Source organism: Scyliorhinus torazame, chromosome 9 (assembly GCF_047496885.1).
Source record: "Scyliorhinus torazame isolate Kashiwa2021f chromosome 9, sScyTor2.1, whole genome shotgun sequence".
Classification (NCBI taxonomy): domain Eukaryota; kingdom Metazoa; phylum Chordata; class Chondrichthyes; order Carcharhiniformes; family Scyliorhinidae; genus Scyliorhinus; species Scyliorhinus torazame.
In genome coordinates, this window is record NC_092715.1 from 195,982,968 (window position 1) to 196,005,388 (window position 22,421).

Genomic DNA, 22,421 nt, shown 5'->3' on the forward strand with positions numbered 1-22,421 from the left:
GCCTCTCAATTTTGTAGACCTCTGTCACGTCTCCCCTCAGCCTCAGTCTTTCCAGTGAAAACAATCCTAGTTTATTCAACCTCCCCTCATAGCCAACATCCTTGAGACAGGGCAATATCCTGGTGAACCTTCTTTGCACTCTCTCCAAAGCTTCCATGTCCTTCTGATAATGTGGTGACCAAAACTGCATGCAATACTCCAAATGCGGCCTAACCAAGATTTTATGTAGCTGCTTTGATTTCCCAACTCCTGTACTCAATGCGCCTGCTGATGTGACCAACAGGGCACCTGATAACGTCCTGCAGTTCATATGACATATTGTTTGCTAAGTTTATGGCGGCAGGCAACCCAGAAGTGCGCTTGCACAGTGATCAACGTTGCAGTGGGGGAGCGGGGCTAGGAGAGGACCAAAAGTGGGGCCTTGTCACGTGTTTGATCACTGGTTGCCACAGAGAGCGATGTGTTAATGGCAGAAAATTCACACAAGATAATTGACTAGAACTACATTTTTTTTAAAAACATGAACAACATAAATTGTAAGGTGAATGAATTAATCCATCTCCCGGTCAATACACCAAAGGCTCTGTTTCAAGTATTAGGTGGCAATTCAGAAACCCTCCAAGCAGAATGTGTAGTAAGTATATTAAACAATACAAAATGTTGAGGAAATAATTAATATCCGAGAAAACTTTGTTCAATGTCCATTGTGTCTGATCAAGGTCATCTGACCAGTGACTCCCATATAAGGGGAGACACATCCGGCCATCTTGAGAAGAAGATTGAGAGGGTAATGAGACACACAGGTGAATGGTCGGTACTAGGTGCAGGTTCCAGAGGAATAATAAGCAGACTCCATGATAACGTGCTCTGTATCAGATTGCTATCTTACCACACGAGACTCAATAAAGATTCTGGTTTGGACAAATCGAGGTGTTTGATGGATTCCGTCTTGACCCGTGGAATTAAAGTATGAAGGAGGGAGGAAGGTAAAGGAAGGGGAATATTTGCATTTATAAAGAGATTTTCACAACCACGAACATCTCAGAGCGCTTTTCAACCAATGAAGTTCTTTGGAAGTGTAGTCATTGATGTAAGTTAGGAAATCCAGCAACTAATTTGCACACATCAGGCTCCCATAAATAGTAAAGCAATAACAATCAGCTAATTTGACACTCCACTGGAGTGTCAGTATAGATTTCAGCCAGACTATGGTATTTAGTCAATGTTCGACCAAAAATTGAATAATGTGATGATTCAAGTACCCTTCAGACACATTTGTTAAAAAGCTTGTCTGCTACAAAGATCCAGTTGCATAGACAGGTGCACAAACCTAAATATAACCTCATACACAAAGAAATCTGACAGATTGGGTGTCAATTTGAATCAACTCCCTACAATAAGGATGAACTCACTAAATTTTAGATACTGTTTGGATTCTGCAAGGGCCACTTAGACCTCTACCTCATTTCAGCATTAGTCCAACCAGGAACAAAAACCCCAGAGGTGAAGAGAGAGGGACAGTCCTTGACATCAAGGCAGCATTTAATCAAGTATGGCATCAAGGAGCCCCAGCACAACTGGAGTCAGTGGGAATCAGGGGGAAACTCTCCACTGCTTGGAGTCATACCTAGCACAAAGAATATTAATGGTCGGTACTAGGTGCAGGTATTCTCAGATATTAATAGTGATTGTTGGAGGTCAATCATCAAAGTCCCAGGCCATCACTGCAAGAGTTCCTCAAGATAGTGTCCCAGGCTAACCACCTCCAGCTACTTTATCAATGCCCTACCATTCATCATTATGTCAGAAGTGGGAGTGTTCATTGATGATTGTACAATGTTCAGCACCATTTGTGACTTCTCAGATATTGAAGCAGTCCATGCCCATATGCAGCAAGACCAGATAATATCCAAGTTTGGGCTGGTAAGCAGCAAGTAGCATTCGCGCTACACAAGAGCCAGGCAATGACCATCTCTAACAAAAGAAAATCCAACCATCTCCTGGTGATATTCAATGGCATTACCATTGATGAATCTCCCACCAACCACATCCTGTGGGTTACCATTCGTCATAACCTTAACTGGACCAGCCATATAAATACTGTGGCTGCAAAGGCAGATCAGTGGTTGAGAATTCAGCAGTGCATAACTCACCTCTGTCTCCCAAAGCCTGCCAACCATCTAAAATGTCAAATAATTTAGAGCTGGATTCAGGCGAGTGTGAGGTGGGATGAGTGCTAACCCCATTCCCTTGTCCTCAGCAATGAGAGGCACGGGGAATTTTATCTCCAGGGCATGGCATCTGTTAGCTGACTGGAGGACATGATCAGCAGGTCAGTGGGAAGACGACAACCAGTCAGAGTAGGCTGATTGGCACAAAGGCTTTTTTTTGAAACCCAGGTAAGGCCTAAACCCTCCGTTATGAAAACTGGAGAACCAATCCTGCTCAACCTGATCCCACGAGAGTGTTCTTGTCACCTACTGAGGCGAGCACGATACAACAGAAGAGAACGGGATCCAGTATTGAAGTTGGTGGGGGTGGGGCCATTTTAATTGCCCATCTGCCTGGATTCTGTCAGCTGGGGATGGTTAAAATTACCCCTCATCTTCTATGTTTAAATGCCCTCAACCGGGACCTTGGATTAATGTCGCATTACATTCACCCCCCACCATCTGGCCCGCGCTTGCAAAATCCTACTAACTGTCCTGTCTTGAGACAATTCACACCTCTTTAACCTGGGATTATCCCCCTCTCCAGTTGCTCCGTTTGGACCTGTGAAGACTTAATTGCCTGCATAGACACATTCAAAGTATCGTATTGCATCTTTGACTTTGTCTCTATATATGTTTCTGGAACCTCTTCATTCACCTGAGGAAGGAGCAGTGCTCCGAAAGCTAGTGATTCGAAACAAACCTGTTGGACGTTAACCTGGTGTTGTAAGACCAGCCCAACGCCGGCATCTCCACATCATGTTAAAATGCAACACAGCTCTCAAATCGTAAATACCACGAGATTCCTGGTGCAGCTAACTGACAATGTTTACAAACATATCTATGAAGCCAAGAGCTTATGTATGTAGCCTGAGGGGTACAGGATCAGTATCAGGTACATTATATTTTGACCTCCTGCTGATCATGTGATATAATGCTTCAGTGTACTAGAACACTGCACACTGTTGCGTATATAGTTTTGTCTATCATTATAATATAATCAATTTGAGATCAGAATCTACATGTGAACTACTGGCGTGTTTGACTATTAATGATCTACTGGTGACACAATAAAAAAGACAGAAACTGGTCCTTCAAGAAGATTACGTAAGCTTTTAAATAATTAACCTTAAACTAAATTCTCCGATCACCCAATGGATAGGTCAGAGTGAGGTAGCGAAATAAAACATTGTAAATGAATAGTTGCAGAGTGAAATTATAAGGAACAGCAAGGTTAGCAAAACCAAGGGGCAAGCACATTGGGCAGCACAGTAGCACAATTGATTAGCACTGTGGCTTCACAGCGCCAGGGTCCCAGGTTCGATTCCCTGCTGGGTCACTGTCTGTGCGGAGTCTGCACGTTCTCCCCATGTCTGCATGGGTTTCCTCCGGGTGCTCCGGTTTTCTCCCACAGTCCAAAGACGTGCAGGTTAGGTGGATTGGCCATGATAAATTGTCCTTAGTGACCAAAAAAGGTTAGGAGGGGTTATTGGGTTACAGGGATAGGGTGGAAGTGAGGGCTTAGGTGGGTTGGTGCAGACTCAATGGGCCGAATGGCCTCCTTGTGCACTATATGTTCTATGTTCACGTAAGCCTTGGAGAGAAAGACAAGTAAAGAAAACAGACCATGTAAACAAAATAAACATCCTGACCTCAATTTGTAACAATGTTGGAAATGTACATCTCAGAAACCATAGCAATCGGTGCTGCAAGATACTTTCTGTTCATTTCCAAGTTTCTTCCATTGCCCCTCCTTGCCTGAAAGCAGCAACTTGCTCTGGCTTATAGCATCTTTAACATGATAAAGTGGCCAAAGGCATGTCACAGAATCATTAGCAACCAAAACCCGATACTGAGCCACATAAGGAGATGTGAGGACAGGTGATGTGGAAACCTGGAGAAGCGGAGGGGCGTACAAGGGGGTTTCCAGGGCTATAGGCCTAGGTAGCTGAAGGCACAGCTGCCAGTAGGGAAGCGAAGAAAATCAGAGATTCACCAAAGACTAGAACTGAAGGACCTCAGGAGGGTCATAGAGCTGGAGGAAATTACTCGGATAGAGAAAGGCACAGTGATGGAGGGATTTGAAACCAATTAAAAAATTACTATAAAGTTCCTTTACTGTAGGTAACAGGAACTTAATTATGCTGTACGAAATAGGGCAATTTGTCATCTGATCAAATATAAAGCTCTGGATTATCTTCCCTATGTCAGAGGCTCAACCTGGCTCCTGTCTTCAATTTGTAATTTTGTAACAACAATGAAATGAAATGAAAATCGCTTGTCACAAGTAGGCTTCAAATGAAGTTACTGTGAAAAGCCCCTAGTTCCCATATTCCGGCGCCTATTCGGGGAGGCTGGTACGGGAATTGAACCCGCACTGCTGGCCTTGTTCTGCTTTACAAGCCAGCTGTATAGCCCACTGTGCTAAACCAGCCCCTGAACAATGACATTGGATGGAAAGCCAGAAATAATCAACAATATGGCCAACACCAGCACAAGCGGCTGAAGCCTTTCTCTGCATTTGTGAAGTGGCTTTATTTGCATTGGGTTTACTAGCAGGAAATAATTGGGAACTGTAGCCACCGGGTTGGCCACTTCACGACTTAAAATGGAGGACCGCAAAGACTACAGGGAAATTCAGCCAACACAGGCAAAAACTAGCAAGTGCAGAAATCCTGTGTATTAGAACTTGCAAAAGCCCAGACAGCACTGAAACTCACAGCCATCTGCATACTAATGAGTAATCCCCAGGAACAATTGAAACATTTAAGGTGAACAAGGCCAAGCCAGACTCCTCGGCGCCAGCAGGAGCCAAGACAAAGGAAGGCAAACGGACACTCAGGGACCGCCCAGCGATCAGGGAACAACTCCAGTATTGGAGAAATCGATCCAAGTGATCGGAACGTAGTCCAATCACTTGAAACCAAATACGGGGTCCGCCCCAAACGGCGGGAAGTCCCTGCGGACTATAAAGTAGAGTCCCCAAGTTCAAATCGTCCTTCTTGGCAGGGTCACTCAGCAACTCGAATCAACCCTTCAGAGTGAACTGCCCAAGCTGCCGCATCAACCAAGTAATTCTCCAGTCAACGCACGCTACTGGATAGGTGCTCCTAGCTACCAGTCCATACCAGCTTTTGAATCCTGCGGACTCAGATCGAACGAAAGGCCATTTGTTCCCCTGACCTGGTGGGCCTATTCCGAAGCTAAGTATAGGCCTTTTAGTGATAGAGAATAGTCTAGAAAGTAGAGTTTATGCATGAGTAGTGATTTACTGTGTATAATAAATGTGTTTTGATTTGAATCTTACTAATTGGTGTGTTGAGTTATTGCTCAGTACTTGAACTTGAACCTCGTGGCGGTATCATAAAGATACCTGGCAACTCTAGAGCAAAGGTTATAGAAATAGAGCAAATTCAGTAAAGACCCAATGGGCAACGAATTAAGAGCCAACCAAAGTTAGCAACATTTACTGGTGACATCCTGACGGGACCAGACTGAGAAGTGGCCGAACCACTCCGGGAGAACCCAAAATTTGAATAGAGAATCCAATTGGGAACAGAAAAACCACAAGTGTTCAAGCAGTTCTGATCAATCCTTATAATTCGGAAGCGTGTTGATGCATGCATAACTAACAGGGCTATAAGGTAAAACTGATAGATTTTTGTTGCGAAAAACTGTCGGGAGTTTGTATTCCGGAAATTAGCGAACGCCGTACTCATGTTTACAGCACCGCCTTAGTACCCCTTGTTCCAAATTTTAAAAGAGAGCACTCAGATAGGAAAAATGGCAATGAAGGCAATGGAACACCTTCTGAACCCCCTGGAATTCGAGGTCGCAGCGACCAGCAGCAGAGCAGGACAGTGTCCCGTTTGGGAAGAAGAGATCAGAAAATATCTCAAAGGGAAAGGATGGCCCCTTTGGAGTGAATTCGGTGATAATGAGGAAACAGGACCCGGGAATATAGGACATACTTGGTGGGAGAACCTGTCAGAGATCCATAAGAAAAGCTTAGGGAAAGCTCGCAAGCCGATGGCAATCATGTCCTGTCTGGCACAATTGCGAGGCACAGAGGAGGTCGTTTGGACGCTCCGCAAAGAGATAGAAGAGAGACATCGAATGAGCAAGGTCGATGTTAGCGAGATCGAGAGAGAGAATATAGAATTAAGAACGAAGTTGGCAGCAAAGGACGGAGAGGTGGATGATTCCAATGGGGCACACCAGACTTGTCTAGCGCATCTGAGCAGCTTCCAAACCCAATATGAGAAGGCCTATCAGGACACGCAACGTGCAGTCCTGGTAAGAGAAGAGACAGAGAAACAGGTCGAGGCATTGCGAAGGCAGTGCAGCGATTTAAAAGCAGCGTTAAGACACTCCATGCTGCTACCACGGAGCTCAGACAAAGCTCATTAGATCAAGCAAAATGCAGGAAGCAGATTGCAGATTGGCAGGAGTTTCTGGAAGTAATTGAGGACACAGTACAGAGGTTCATCCCAAAGAAAAGAAAGGTTATCAGAGGGGGGATTAGGTAGCCATGGCTGACAAAGGAAGTTAGGGAATGCATCAAAGCAAAAGAGAAAGCCTATAATGTGGTAAAGAGTAGTGGGAAGTTAGAAGATTGGGAAGGCTACAAAAACAAACAGAGGATAACAAAGAGAGAAATAAGGAAAGAGAGGATCAATTATGAAAGTAGGCTAGCCATTAACATTAGGAATGATAGTAAAAGTTTCTTTAAATACATTAAAAACAAACGGGAGGCAAAAGTAGACATTGGGCCGCTCCAAAATGACGCTGGTAATCTAGTGATGGGAGACAAGGAAATAGCTGAGGAACTAAATAAGTACTTCGCGTCAGTCTTCACAGTAGAAGACATGAGTAATATCCCAACAATTCAGGAGAGTCAGGGGGCAGAGTTGAATATGGTAGCCATCACAAAGGAGAAAGTGTTAGAGAAACTAAGAGGTCTAAAAATTGATAAATCTCCGGTCCCAGATGGGCTACATCCTTGGGCTCTAAAGGAGATAGCTGAAGAAATAGTGGAGGCATTAGTTATGATCTTTCAAAAGTCACTAGAGTCAGGGAAAGTCCCAGAGGATTGGAAAATCGCTGTTGTAACCCCCCTGTTCAAGAAGGGAACAAGGAAAAAGATGGAAAATTATGGGCCAATTAGCCTAACCTCGGTTGTTGGCAAGATTCTAGAATCCATTGTTAAGGATGAGATTTCTAAATTCTTGGAAGTGCAGGGTCGGATTAGGACAAGTCAGCATGGATTTAGTAAGGGGAGGTCGTGCCTGACAAACCTGTTAGAGTTCTTTGAAGAGATAATAGGTTAGACCAAGGAGAGCCAATGGATGTTATCTATCTTGACTTCCAAAAGGCCTTTGATAAGGTGCCTCACGGGAGACTGCTGAGTAAAATAAGGGCCCTTGGTATTCGAGGCAAGGTACTAACATGGATTGACGATTGGCTGTCAGGCAGAAGGCAGAGAGTTGGGATAAAAGGTTCTTTTTCGGAATGGTAACCGGTGACGAGTGGTGTCCCGCAGGGTTCAGTGTTGGGGCCACAGCTGTTCTCTTTATATATTAACGATCTAGATGACGGGACTGGGGGCATTCTGGCTAAGTTTGCCGATGATACAAAGATAGGTGGAGGGGCAGGTAGCATGGAGGAGGTGGGGAGGCTGCAGAAAGATTTAGACAGTTTAGGAGAGTGGTCCAAGAAATGGCTGATGAAATTCAACGTGGGCAAGTGCGAGGTCCTGCACTTTGGAAAAAAGAATAAGAGGCGTGGACTATTTTCTAAACGGTGACAAAATTCATAATGCTGAAGTGCAAAGGGACTTGGGAGTCCTAATCCAGGATTCTCTAAAGGTAAACTTGCAGGTTGAGTCCGTAATTAAGAAAGCAAATGCAATGTTGTCATTTATCTCGAGGCTTGGAATATAAAAGCAGGGATGTACTTCTGAAGCTTTATAAAGCATTAATTCGGCCCCATTTAGAATACTGAGAGCAATTTTGGGCCCCACACCTCAGGAAGGGCATACTGGCACTGGAGCGGGTCCAGCGGAGATTCACACGGATGATCCCAGGAATGGTAGGCCTAACATACGATGAATGTCTGAGGATACTGGGATTATATTCATTGGAGTTTAGGAGGTTGAGGGGAGATCTAATAGAAACTTACAAGATAATGAATGGCTTAGATAGGGTGGACGTAGGGAAGTTGTTTCCATTAGCAGGGGAGACTAGGACCCGGGGGCACAGCCTTAGAATAAAAGGGAGTCACTTTAGAACAGAGATGAGGAGAAATTTCTTCAGCCAGAGAGTGGTGGGTCTGTGGAATTCATTGCCACAGAGGGCGGTGGAGGCCGGGACGTTGAGTGTCTTGAAAACAGAAGTTGATGAATTCTTGATTTCTCGAGGAATTAAAGGCTAGGGAGAGAGAGCGGGTAAATGCAGTTGAAATCAGCCATGATTGAATGGTGGAGTGGACTCGATGGGCCGAATGGCCTTACTTCCGCTCCTATGTCTTATGGTCTAACTGCAGTCTTTGCTTTCAGTGCAAAATGGGTTTCAGAGCACCTTTGGATCCCAATTAGATGAGGAAGACGGCCCTGATTGGCAAGAATTAAATGAAACCGCGCATAGGTATGTTCAGGGAACATGTGCACAAGGAAAACCCCAAAAGAGACAAGCACCCCAACCCCCCACAGAGCAGATAGATCAGGCACCCATGAATCCAGTCACTACCCACCGCACAGTCACATCGGAAGGAGATGCAGAATTTCTTTACACCACCCCCTTAACCGTGACCCAATTACGGGACGCATGCAAAAAGATCACACCATTCCTCCCCACCTCAGACCCCCACCACTTCTTTGCTACAGTGAAGCAGCAGGCGACCATGTACGGCCTGGATGAGCATGAGCACGTGAAGCTCACAGTTTTGAGTTTAGACCCTTCGGTCGTAGCAGCCCTTCCCGACCCACAGAATGTAGGAGGAGGCACCCTTGCAGAGATGCACACGGCGATCCTAGATGCGATCGGTTACAACAGAGGTCACCCAGTAGACGGCCTGAATAAGTGCAGGCAGAAAATGACAGAACACCCAACAGCATTTGCTGGACGCCTGTGGATTCATTTTACAGCCGTTTTCGGCAATTTAGAACGTGCCCATTTGTCCCAAGATGGTATGGCCAAATGGACCCGCACCCTTATGTCCCATGCCACAGAGGCAGGACCAAAGGCCTGTACCAACTATGACCCCTCAGAAGAATCGCACAACGAAAAGTGGGTTTTAAGAAGATTGTCCCGCCCCTGGGAGCAATCTGTCCAAAACAAACCCGTAATTAAGAAACCCGAAGAACAGCAGGCACAGGCAGATATCCACACAGTTAAGACGCCCCAGTACGCTGCATGGGTGAACGAAGGCAGGAACAGCCCCCCACAGAAACCACAGGAGTGTTACAACTGTGGACAATTAGGTCACTTTGCACGAGAATGCAATGCCCCACGAAAGCCACAGAGAGCCCAGCAGGCAGGCACTCTGAATAAGAATAGGACAGAGCCCATACATAGTGTGAGCATCCGTTCAGACCAGACGGACATGAACGGAACTGACTGACGTTGTTCAGGCTCCCCCACTTGGGTCTGCGGCACCCTTTGGGATAGGTCCGGCCGACCAGTAGTTGCAGCAAAATTATGGGGACAGCCCATCGAATTTCTCTGGGACACAGGAGGGTCCCGCACCACAATTAATTCCTCCACCATGTTCCAAAAAGACATGTGGCCCACTACAGCCGCAATCACCCTGAGCGACTTCACAGGCCAATCACAGCAGGGACACATCACAGCCCCTGTACCCATTCAAATTGGCAATATTATGACAAGACACCCCATAGTTTTAGTCGATCTACCCCACACAGCAGAACACATTTTGGGCATTGATTTTATGAACTCTCACCACCTTTCATTTGATCCAGTAAACCAATGTGTCTGGAAAATGGCAAAATCCGCAAGAGCCCCCGCAACGCTCACAGTAAGTGAGTACGCAAACAAGATTAGCGCAGTCGGCGATTTCTGGATGGACCCGACCACGATTAGCACAGACAAGCAGGTTAGGGCACTTCTTCAGAAGCACAGGACAGCATTCGCGACCCACAAACACGACTGTGGGCCGATGACTGGTTCCGTTCAAATAACAGGACCTGACCATAGACCGCAAAAGCAATATGGATTTCCCCAAGAGGCAGAGGGAGAAATCTCAGAAGTTACCGATAGCTTATTAGAGCAGGGCGTGCTTAGATCAGTAGCCTCTACTAATAATGCCCCGATTTGGCCAGTGAGAAAGCCCGATGGATCATGGCAACTGACCATCGATTACCGGGAACTCAACAAAGTCACCCCCGCAGCAGCTCCCATGGTAGCCACAAGTCTCGAGACCATGCTCAAACAGGGACTCGACTTACGATATTTTACGGTTTTGGACATCAGTAACGGATTCTGGTCCATTCCATTGGCAAAAGCGTGCCAAACAAATTTGCCTTTACTTTTAAAGGTCAGCAGTACACGTGGACATGCCTTCCACAAGGATTCCACAACTCCCCCTCCATTTTCCACTGACAGCTGGCAAATGGATTATCGGAATTTTCTCGCCCCGAATGTCTGGTCCAGTATGTGGATGACCTATTACTCCAGACAGACACCTAGGCAGAGCACATTGAGCTTCTGGCCGAACTCCTGGAACTCCTACAGCAGATTGGTTGCAAAGTAAATCCCCAAAATGCCCAAGTTTTGGAAAACAAAGTGATGTATTTGGGTAAGATTATCACGCATGGTAAACGTGAGATCGAGCATAAAAGAATTGACTCGATTGTCAAATTGCCCCTTCCCCAGAATGCTTCAGCCCTCCGGTCGTTTTCAGGACTGGTTGGCTACTGCCGAAACCACATTGACGGTTTCGCCGCCAAAGCAGCACCTCTCTCGGAACTCCTAAAGAAAGGAGCCCCTTGGGAATGGCTTCCGCAGCATACGGATGCTGTGGATGCTTTGAAAAGAGCCCTCATTGCAGCCCCCGCACTACAGGTTCCAGACCCGCTTTCCCCCTATGCTATAGAGATAGCAAGCACAGACCGCACCCTTTCGGCCATGCTCCTCCAGGAACGGCACGAACAGTTAAGACCCGTGGCTTACGCCTCCAGACTTTTAGATCCTGTGGAGCAGGGATTTTCGGCCTGTGAAAGGCACCTGCTCCCAGTTTTCTGGGCGGGTCAGTATTTTTCCCACATAACCGGGCTAAACCCCATCACAATCCTCACGGAACACACCCCCACCAAACATTTACTAGACGGACGACTTAAGGACAGTACAGTAAGCCAGATTAGAGCAGCCAGATGGACCTTTCTTTTGCAGGGACGGGACATCACTGTTAAAAGGACCAAGACCCACACTTTCCTAGCCGACAATCTTCAGTATCCAGGCACCCCCCACAAATGTGAAATCATCTCACCGCACCACAACACAGGCCCCTTTATCGCAAAAACACCCCCCAGAAAGATAGGTAGTTCACCCCAGAGCCCCAAGCACACAGACACGTGCAAACCCTTAAGGATATATGTGGATGGCTCTTCCACTGTATTAGACGGGAAGCGCATTACAGGATGCGGCATTTATGTTGAGGACGCACAGGGACGCGCCCTAGAAGAAATCTTGTAAAAACTACCTGGACACTTAGGCGCGCAGGCGGCAGAACTAGCAGCCGTCGCGTACATTGTGGATCACCCAGATTCCTTCCGCAGCCTAGCAGACAAATACTCGGACAGCCTCTATGTCTGCAACAGCCTTACAGAATTCCTACCCCTGTGGAAAGCAAGAGGATTTGTTTCCACAGACGGAAAACCCCTCCCTTCAGCCCCATTGTTCCGCCACATTTTAGAGAAAGCACAGGACAGGACATTTGAAATTGTTAAAGTTCAAAGTCACCACCTGGAAATGTAAAAGCCGACGCAAGGGCTAAAGCAGGTTCCAGGCATGGATATTTTTGGACACCCCCGAAAGCGCCCCAGTGAATGCAGTTCAGGTCTCACAGACTAATATCGAGGATTTAGTGCAGGCCCAGAAGCAAGATAGCAATCTCAGGGAGATTTTGAAAGGAAAATTTCCAGCACCTTACGTTAGATTTAAAAATGCACTGACCACACATGACGGTGTGATCCTAAAAGACATCCTTTATGTGGTTCCTGAACAGGACAGGAATCAGCTTATTTGTTTGTTCCATGACAGTCATGGGCATCAGGGAATTGATCCCACTACAGCCCACCTCAGGCAGCTCTGTTGGTGGCCAAGTTTAAAAGAAGACATAACGCACTACGTTGAGAATTGCCTTATCTGTGCCCAAAACAATCCGGACAGATATGCAAAGAAAGCTCAACTTAGCCACACCCGCCCCGTTAATGGCCCCTGGACTAACCTCCAGATTGATTTTATAGGACCATTGCTCCCTTGCAGGAATAGTTACAAGTACGTATTAGTCGTCATAGACACTTTTACGAAATGGCTAGAGGCATTCCCATCCAGAACTAACACGGCAAAGACCACAGCCAAGCTCTTAACCCACCACATCTTTACGAGATGGGGACTCCCCCGCAGCATTGAATCCAACCAAGGTTCCCATTTTACGGGACATGTCATGAAGAACGTCCTCACGATATTTGGCATTACCCAAATATTCCACATCGCATACCACCCCCAGTCAAGTGGTATCGTGGAGCGAATGAATTGGACCCTAAAAGCAACCCTCAGAAAAATGGTCCAACAAAACAACACCACTTGGGATTCAGTCCTCCCTTTTGCGCTGATGTTTTTGGGAAATACTGTTTCGACATCCCCAGGACACACCCCACACACTCTCATGACCACACGCCCCATGAAAGGCACAGAATTTTTATTAGGACTTGACTTGACCAGCCCCGAAGTGACGGCCCTCACACACGAGAACGCAGTAAAACAGTTAGTCGAAAAGTAAAAACGGCTCAGCTAGCAGCCGCAGTAAGATTTGGCACCAGAAAGAAACAGAGCAAGGCCTGTTTCGACAAGACACTGCATGCGACTGAGTTAGAGGTAGGACAGCAAGTCATGCTCTCCATTTACAACCCCAGCACATTCCTGTCACCGAAGTATTCGGGTCCGTACTCCATTGCGGACAAAGTAAGCCCCCGTGTATAAAATTAAGTACCCCAACGGAAAGACTGCGTGGTTCCATATTAACCAGTTTAAGGCACATGGCCCACAGTCTAACCACGCACACCACGTCATGCTCGACGCAGCAGACCACACCCTGCCCACACCCAACTTATCCCTACCCTCCCCCAACACATCCACCCCACCCACGGACTCACCCTCGACTCCACCCCCGAACTCTAGACTCCGCCCCAGAACGCCCACAGACAGCAGCAGCAGCGACTGTGACACAGACGATAGCCACAGCACGCCTCCCTACTATCCCCATGCAACAGGACCCACACCCAGCGAATCTGAACACGATTCGAGTGATCCCTTCCTGAGCACATTCCTCAACAAACCACTTCAAAGACCACCGCCCTACGATGACGACTCCGTCCCCACAGAATTAGAGACAACTTTCTGGCACCGCGACAATTCATACAGGCTCGTCCGAAACGACGAGATGGACCCAAAGTCACACCATGCAGCTTTATCAACCCTCATCCATTCCAGAGTATGGCATCCGGGAGAAGAGGATGACTTTGAATCTGACTCCCAATACGAGATCCTCTTTGCGACCCTGTTCGCAACTGATAACTGAGGTGTCCAGATGATGTTTTAAAAAGGAACCGCTTGGGAGAAACGGTGTCCTTTCTGATGGAACCTGCAGCATGTTGTTCAATGTTGTTTGTTAGTGTTATTGTTAAGTGTTGTTTGTACACTCGGATGTTCCACGGCCACACGCCATATTTGTCGGCAGAAACCTGTGAAAACTTGCCTGCCCGCTTATCGGCATAAACCGCTGAGAGCTTGCCAGCCCCCGTTCATAACTGCTCTTCTGGTTCGACGGTAGAACCTTTAAGGCAACCCCCCACAATGACTACATTTCTGCCCGTTCTTGCCGGTTGCTCAGGCAATGGAGAAACGACATTGGTCTCCGCCCTGCCTGAGGACCCCCCCTCTGGTCAGCTACACTCCGGTAGAGCACATACGGCATCGGTCGCCGTCCTACCCGGGGATTCCATCCAAATCTTACCCGTCGCGGCCCATATGCACCTCATTTCGGCACTCTTGGTTCAAAAAGTTGCGTTGTGTTTTCGGGCAACCCTTAGGTTGCCATCTCTATGCTATTTACATCCTACACACCATCATGGTGTGATACATTCATAACCTAGTATTCACTATCAAACGTAATTGAATCCCTTCTAGTATTGGCGATACTCTGCAGCATCGTGCAGACTATCCGCATGTGGAAATGGGGAAGGAGAGCCTACCGCTCTCGCACCCCGGTATACAGGATAAGATCCCCTATTTTCGGTTATCACTAGGACCCCAAACCCCTTGATCTACAATAAAGAACATTTGTGTTGCATCTTTTGTAAATAAAGAAATGTGTTTCGTTTACAACGGAAATATGTGAATGCGGCTATTATTTTTGTATTGTTAGGAAGTTAGTATGATTGAATGTTTGAGTGAGTGTAGCTTATGACAGTTAGAGGTACCGTTCTTTTTGTGTTGTAATGCATGCCCCTGTTGTGACATAGCGCCGCTTAGAATGTTAGTTAAAATTTTCATTGCATAGTTACGGTCAGTGTAGAGGCCACGGAAGAGTGCTCGCTGGGTCAGGGAATGAAAACAACGCAGTCATGTGATCCTTCACGCTTCGCGTCAGGGATCACAAGGACGGAGTGTAGCCACCTGGGTTGGCCACTTCCCGACTTAAAATGGAGATACGCAAAGACTACAGGGAAATTCAGCCAACAAAGGCAAAAACTAGCAAGTGCAGAAATCCTGTGTATTAGAACTTGCAAAAGCCCAGACAGCACTGAAACTCACAGCCATCTGCATGCTAATGAGCGATCCCCGGGAACAATTGAAACATTTAAGGTGAATAAGGCCAAGCCAGACTCCTCGGCGCCAGCAGGAGCCAAGACAAAGGAAGGTCAACGGACACTCAGGGACCGCCCAACGATCAGGGAACAACTCCAGTATTGGAGAAATTGATCCAAGTGATCGGAACGCAGTCCAATCACTTGGAACCAGATACGGGGTCCGCCCCGAACGTCGGGAAGCCCCTGCGGACTATAGAGTCCCCAAGTTCAAATCGTCCTTCTTGGCAGGGTCACTCAGCAACTCGAATCAACCCTTCAGAGTGAACTGCCCAAGCTGCCGCATCAACCAAGTAATTCTCCAGTCAACGCACGCTACGGGATAGGTGCTCCTAGCTACCAGTCCATACCAGCTTTTGAATCCTGCAGACTCAGATTGAACGAAAGGCCATTTGTTCCCCTGACCTGGTGGGCCTATTCCGAAGCTAAGTATAGGCCTTTTAGTGATAGAGAATAGTCTAGAAAGTAGAGTTTATGCATGAGTAGTGATTTACTGTATATAATAAATGTGTTTTGATTTGAATCTCACTAATTGGTGTGTTGAGTTATTGATCAGTACTTGAACTTGAACCTCGTGGCGGTATCATAAAGATACCTGGCGACTCTAGAGCCAAGGTTATAGAAACAGAGCAAAGGTTATAGAAACAGAGCAAATTCAGTAAAGACCCAACAGGCAACGAATTAAGAGCCAACCAAAGTTAGCAACAGAACAAAGCTCTTAAAATCTTTTTCAAGAACTATCTAAAAGCAGAACCCAGCATGGAGATGAGCACTGGAAATTTTTGCTCCAACAATTTCCAGTTACTTGAAAAACCTCATACTGGGAAATGATAGCCAAAAATTTGCAGCTACATGTACAACATTGTGGAAATGCCATTATTTTTATTGGTTTGTTAAAATTCTTAACAAACAAGACAATGTTGTCAGGAAGATAAAAAGTTACCGAAACACTTTGTACAAAAAGGTATGAATTTCCCTGCTTCATCTAGGGCATAAATTTCTAAAATCACCTCTTCAATGTAAAAATCTATACTGTCCCCTGTGATAGTTTCTATTTGCAAGTTTGGAGAAGGTATAAGACTTCTTTTATTTCACCAGCATGAACGCTCAAACAATAACGACATTACGCAAGTTGGAGACAATTATACTCTTGTTAAATTTAACAATGCAAGAAAACTTATTTTATTTCACCCAACTATAACAAAGCATGTTTCAGTACTGAGCAAATTTTAGTGATTACATTTAAAATTGACCTGATATGAATGTCGGAGTAAAGGGCACTAGAATTGTTTTATCTTTAGATCGAGTATATATGATAGATATAACTGAATAACAGTGTGAGTATTGTAAGGGTCCTTCCTTCCTGTTCATTCCTTTATTTCCCCTTTCTTTATTTTTGCTGTTATCATTTTGATCCATAGATGTTCAATGGATATGTATCTTTAAGTCAAGCAGCAGAAAGAATGAGGAATTCAAGAGGTTGCAACATTGTATTTGATACTAGTGTTTGAACAGGAGAGAGACTTCTCGGTGCCCAAGAGATGGGGCAGGACTCAGTTCGATTGATTTTTGGTGGCCAATGAATTGTCCAAAGGGTCGTTTTCTGCCCGATAACAAGTGGTGATTGGGTCCTGCATGAGTAGAATGATTTCCATAGACCCAAGGAGCTCAGTTCGAATGCTGGACACTTAGGGGAAAGGACCTTCTCTCTCTCTCTCCAGAAAGGCTGTGAGTTGATATATTCCTGAACCTACAGAGAACCTGAATGAATGAATCTACAGTGAAACCATTACAGGCTGCAAACAGAGCCCTGGGTCTGAAAGCTTATTTTGAATGAAGGTCTGCTTAAAGACAGCCAAATGAACCAAAGACTATTTTCCCTTTTACTTATATTTTTACACCCCTCTCTTCCCCTCTGTCTGTCTTGTCTTTTGTGTGTGTGTGTGTATATATATATATATATATATATATAGGTGGGGGAAGGTTAACGTGGGGGATTAGGAATTAGATAATAGATAACAGCTCAATTTGCTGCATATTTCATTATAGTTCTTGTAAAAAATAAAAAGTAATTGTGTTTAAATTTAAAAACCTGGTGACAGTAATTATTGGGCAGCCAAGAGCCAAAGACTTCAGGTATTTTTCGAAGAATTATTGGTTAATTCAACTGTGTTGCGACTCCGAGTCAAGTGAGGCTGGAATTGACCACGCACTAGCCCAGGGTGTCTTAACAATATTGAAGATATATTCTATGTGATGATTCCTAGCTTTCAAAGATGGTCACCTGTATGTGACAAGGAACTTCAATGCAATTAATCTGATTCATTAATGGCATTGGAAACAACCAATCATATATGAAAGCAATGTGATAAAAGTGTAGCCAATAACCCTTAAAATAGGTCTGGATGTGTGAAAAAGGTACAAGATACATGACTGCACAAGATACATGACTGGCAAAACAGTGGTAACTGCCTTTGTGGCTTGGTGTCCTTGTGCAGAACAATTATCAGGCTCGGCTTGAAGTGAAATTGAATTCCGTTTATTGTCCTTTCGAATTATTCTTTTCATGGCATTTTCATTCATGCAATTACAAAGGAATGATTAAGATCTAGATCAATTCATATTTGTTTTGTACAGTGCTGAATGTCACAAACATGTGATTGATGGTTGCACATAGAGATCGAATGTGGAGGTATTTTAAGAGCTGGCGATGATGATCTTTATAAAATCTGAGATTTTATCAGAGAGGGAGGGTTGGGCGCCCTTTCCAAGGGCCGATGCAGACTCGATGGGCCGAATGGTCTCCTTCTGTACTGTAAATTCCATGATTCTAAGAATTCCTAATGCTTGAACGTAAAATAATTGGATACATATCACAATCGCTGAAGTAACATGTATCATGGTGACATTTTCTTAGATGTTAAATTGAAATTAAGATACAGAGTTTTAATTATTTTTTGTATCCTTGTTACGTTCACGGAAGGGCACCAAGTGATGAAAGTTACACAACACAGGGTGCATGCTACAATGTATTTTTCGCAAATTTGGAATTCCAATAATATCTTTTTGCCGTTTCCTGTTATGTGATAGAATAATTAAATAAAGCTCCTTTTTATTTTAATTGTATACCAGCATTGTGAAAGTACTCATCTGCATGAGGCGAAAGGCACATACATATTGCAAAATTAAAACTCAATTTCCTGAATTGGAAAACAGTCTAATAATACAGGCGGCAGGGCTGAGAGCTCCTCCTCCCGGAAGAGGCGGCAATGCTAGGAACTCGGCCCCTACCCGGTACAGGCGGCAGGCCTCGGAGCTCCGCCCCTCGGTACAGGCGGCAGGGCTCGGAGCTCCGCCCCTCGGTACAGGCGACAGGGCTCGGAGCTCCGCCCCTCGGTCCAGGCGACAGGGCTCGGAGCTCCGCCCCTCGGTCCAGGCGACAGGGCTCGGAGCTCCGCCCCTCGGTCCAGGCGACAGGGCTCGGAGCTCCGCCCCTCGGACCAGGCGACAGGGCTCGGAGCTCCGCCCCTCGGACCAGGCGACAGGGCTCGGAGCTCCGCCCCTCGGACCAGGCGACAGGGCTCGGAGCTCCGCCCCTCGGACCAGGCGACAGGGCTCGGAGCTCCGCCCCTCGGACCAGGCGACAGGGCTCGGAGCTCCGCCCCTCGGACCAGGCGACAGGGCTCGGAGCTCCGCCCCTCGGACCAGGCGACAGGGCTCGGAGCTCCGCCCCTCGGTACAGGCGACAGGGCTCGGAGCTCCGCCCCTCGGTACAGGCGACAGGGCTCGGAGCTCCGCCCCTCGGTACAGGCGACAGGGCTCGGAGCTCCGCCCCTCGGTACAGGCGACAGGGCTCGGAGCTCCGCCCCTCGGTACAGGCGACAGGGCTCGGAGCTCCGCCCCTCGGTACAGGCGACAGGGCTCGGAGCTCCGCCCCACGGTACAGGCGACAGGTCTCGGAGCTCCGCCCCTCGGTACAGGCGACAGGGCTCGGAGCTCCGCCCCTCGGCACAGGCGACAGGGCTCGGAGCTCCGCCCCTCGGTACAGGCTACAGGGCTCGGAGCTCCGCCCCTCGGTACAGGCGACAGGGCTCGGACCTCCGCCCCTCGGTACAGGCGACAGGGCTCGGAGCTCCACCCCTCATGTACAGGCGGCAGGGCTCGGAGCTCCGCCCCTCGGTACAGACTTCAGGGCTCGGAACCCCGCCCCTCGGTACAGGCGACAGGGCTCGGAGCTCCGCATTCTGTACAGGCGGCAAGGCTCGGAGCTCCGTGCCCGGTAAACGCGGCAGGCTTCGGAGGTCCGTCCCCGGTACAGGCCGAACGACTCGGAGCTCCGCTCCGGTACGGATGGTAGGGCTCTGAACCCCACCCCCGCCCCGTGCAGGTGGCAGGGCCCGGAGCTCCGCCCCATTACAGGGAGCATGGCTCGGAGCACCGCCCCCTCGGTACAGGCGGCAGAACTCGGTGCTCCGCCCCCTCGATACAGGCAGAAGGGTTCAGAAATCCGTCCTCTGTACAGGTGACAGAGCTCCATTCGCCGGTTACACCGTCCGGGCCATTCCACAACCCAGTTATCTGCTGCACAATTGCAACCACTTAACTGCTCTGCACACCCGGGTTACAACGCACACTCTGCAGCCCCGGGTTACACCGCTCACTCTGCACACCCGGGTTACACCGCTCACTCTGCACCCCCGGGTTACACCGCTCACTCTGCAGTCCAGGGTTACACCGCTCACTCTGCACCCCCGGGTTACACCGCTCACTCTGCAGTCCCGGGTTACACAGCTCACTCTGCACCCCCGGGATACACCGCTCACTCTGCAGCCCAAAGTTACACAGTTCACTCTGCACCCCCGGGTTACACAGTTCACTCTGCACCCCCGGGTTACACCGCTCACTCTGCACCCCCGGGTTACACCGCTCACTCTGCAGCCCCGGGTTACACCGCTCACTCTGCACCCCCGGGTTACACCGCTCACTCTGCACCCCCGGGTTACACCGCTCACTCTGCACCCCCGGGTTACACCGCTCACTCTGCACCCCTGGGTTACACCGCTCACTCTGCACCCCCGGGTTACACCGCTCACTCTGCACCCCCGGGTTACACCGCTCACTCTGCACCCCCGGGTTACACCGCTCACTCTGCACCCCCGGGTTACACCGCTCACTCTGCACCCCCGGGTTACACCGCTCACTCTGCACCCCCGGGTTACACCGCTCACTCTGCACCCCCGGGTTACACCGCTCACTCTGCACCCCCGGGTTACACCGCTCACTCTGCACCCCCGGGTTACACCGCTCACTCTGCACCCCCGGGGTTACACCGCTCACTCTGCACCCCCGGGTTACACCGCTCACTCTGCACCCCCGGGTTACACCGCTCACTCTGAACCCCCGGGTTACACCGCTCACTCTGCACCCCCGGGTTACACCGTTCACTCTGAACCCCCGGGTTACACCGCTCACTCTGCACCCCCGGGTTACACCGCTCACTCTGCACCCCCGGGTTACACCGCTCACTCTGCACCCCCGGGTTACACCGCTCACTCTGCACCCCCGGGTTACACCGCTCACTCTGCAGCCCCGGGTTACACCGCTCACTCTGCAGTCCCGGGTTACACCGCTCACTCTGATCCCCCGGGTTACACCGCTCACTCTGCAGCCCCGGGTCACACCGCTCACTCTGATCCCCCGGGTTACACCGCTCACTCTGCAGTCCCGGGTTACACCGCTCACTCTGCACCCCCGGGTTACACCGCTCACTCTGATCCCCCGGGTTACACCGCTCACTCTGCACCCCCGGGTTACACCGCTCACTCTGCACCCCCGGGTTACACCGCTCACTCTGCAGTCCCGGGTTACACCGCTCACTCTGCACCCCCGGGTTACACCGCTCACTCTGCAGCCCCGGGTTACACCGCTCACTCTGCAGCCCCGGGTTACACCGCTCACTCTGCAGCCCCGGGTTACACCGCTCACTCTGCACCCCCGGGTTACACCGCTCACTCTGCACCCCCGGGTCACACCGCTCACTCTGCAGTCCCGGGTTACACTGCTCACTCTGCACCCCCGGGTTACACCGCTCACTCTGCACCCCCGGGTTACACCGCTCACTCTGCAGTCCCGGGTTACACCGCTCACTCTGCACCCCCGGGTCACACCGCTCACTCTGCAGCCCCGGGATACACCGCTCACTCTGCAGTCCCGGGTTACACCGCTCACTCTGCAGCCCCGGGTTACACCGTTCACTCTGCAGTCCCGGGTTACACCGCTCACTCTGCAGCCCCGGGTTACACCGGTTCACCGCAGCCCGGTTACCGTGGCCGCTGAACTTCGCTGCCGGATTCGCCAACCCGCAGAGCGGAAGCGGAGCGCCACCCGGGTGAGAACTTCGCCAGAGCGGCGCCCGGACCACCGGCGGAACAGTTCCCAGGTCCCAGCGCATGGGGCCGCTGGCAGATTGAGCGCGGCCTTACCTTCACCGCCATCCTCGGCCGGTGTCCTCACAGTGCAGAGCCGCCTTCCGTCTGAGCTTCCGGTGTCAGAAAGGAGCGGGAGGGAGTCTGTGCAGGAAGCGGACTGACTGAATGAGGATTCTTCAGCAGCAACTTGTATAATCCCCAGTCAGACATCGAGTTAATAGCAGCCATGTCAAAATAAACCAGAATCATTGTCATACCAGCTTCACAGGAACTGTAAAGAAATGGAAGTGGTCTGGAAGGAGAATGTCAGTCATACAGTGGGACTGAATGCAACAGGCTGGAGAGGAAGGAAACTATCGGGTTGATTGCATTCATCCTTGGCCACTTCTTTCAAAGTTGCTGGATGATATATGACCAGAGTTTCCAAATCCGACCCGCGTCTCTCACACTAATTGCACTTAACCCTGATTTAATGTACGGTTGAGCGACTGGCCCTTTGGTACTTCCTGAGTTCTTGCTGCCCACAAGCTGATGTTACAACGGGACCAGTACGCATCAGAGTTGTAGGCGCTACTCCTGCTGTGTAGGAAATTGAAGATGCTGTAACCCAAATTATCAGTTATATCTAGTAGCAAAATTAATGGACCTGGTCCTCTCGCGGGGGATGTCCAGAATTGA

General features: G+C 48.7%; 1 protein-coding gene across 1 annotated transcript in view; it reads right to left on the reverse strand.

Annotated features, from left to right (window-relative positions):
* The window catches only part of mtap (methylthioadenosine phosphorylase), a 253,472-nt gene extending 231,520 nt beyond the window's left edge, over nt 1-21,952 (reverse strand). The window contains exon 1 of the mRNA XM_072516927.1: nt 21,798-21,952. Within this exon, the coding sequence (XP_072373028.1) occupies nt 21,798-21,809 (12 nt within the window). The 5' untranslated portion in view covers nt 21,810-21,952. The remainder of the gene's footprint in view (nt 1-21,797) is intronic.
* Between the last annotated feature and the right edge of the window lie 469 nt (nt 21,953-22,421).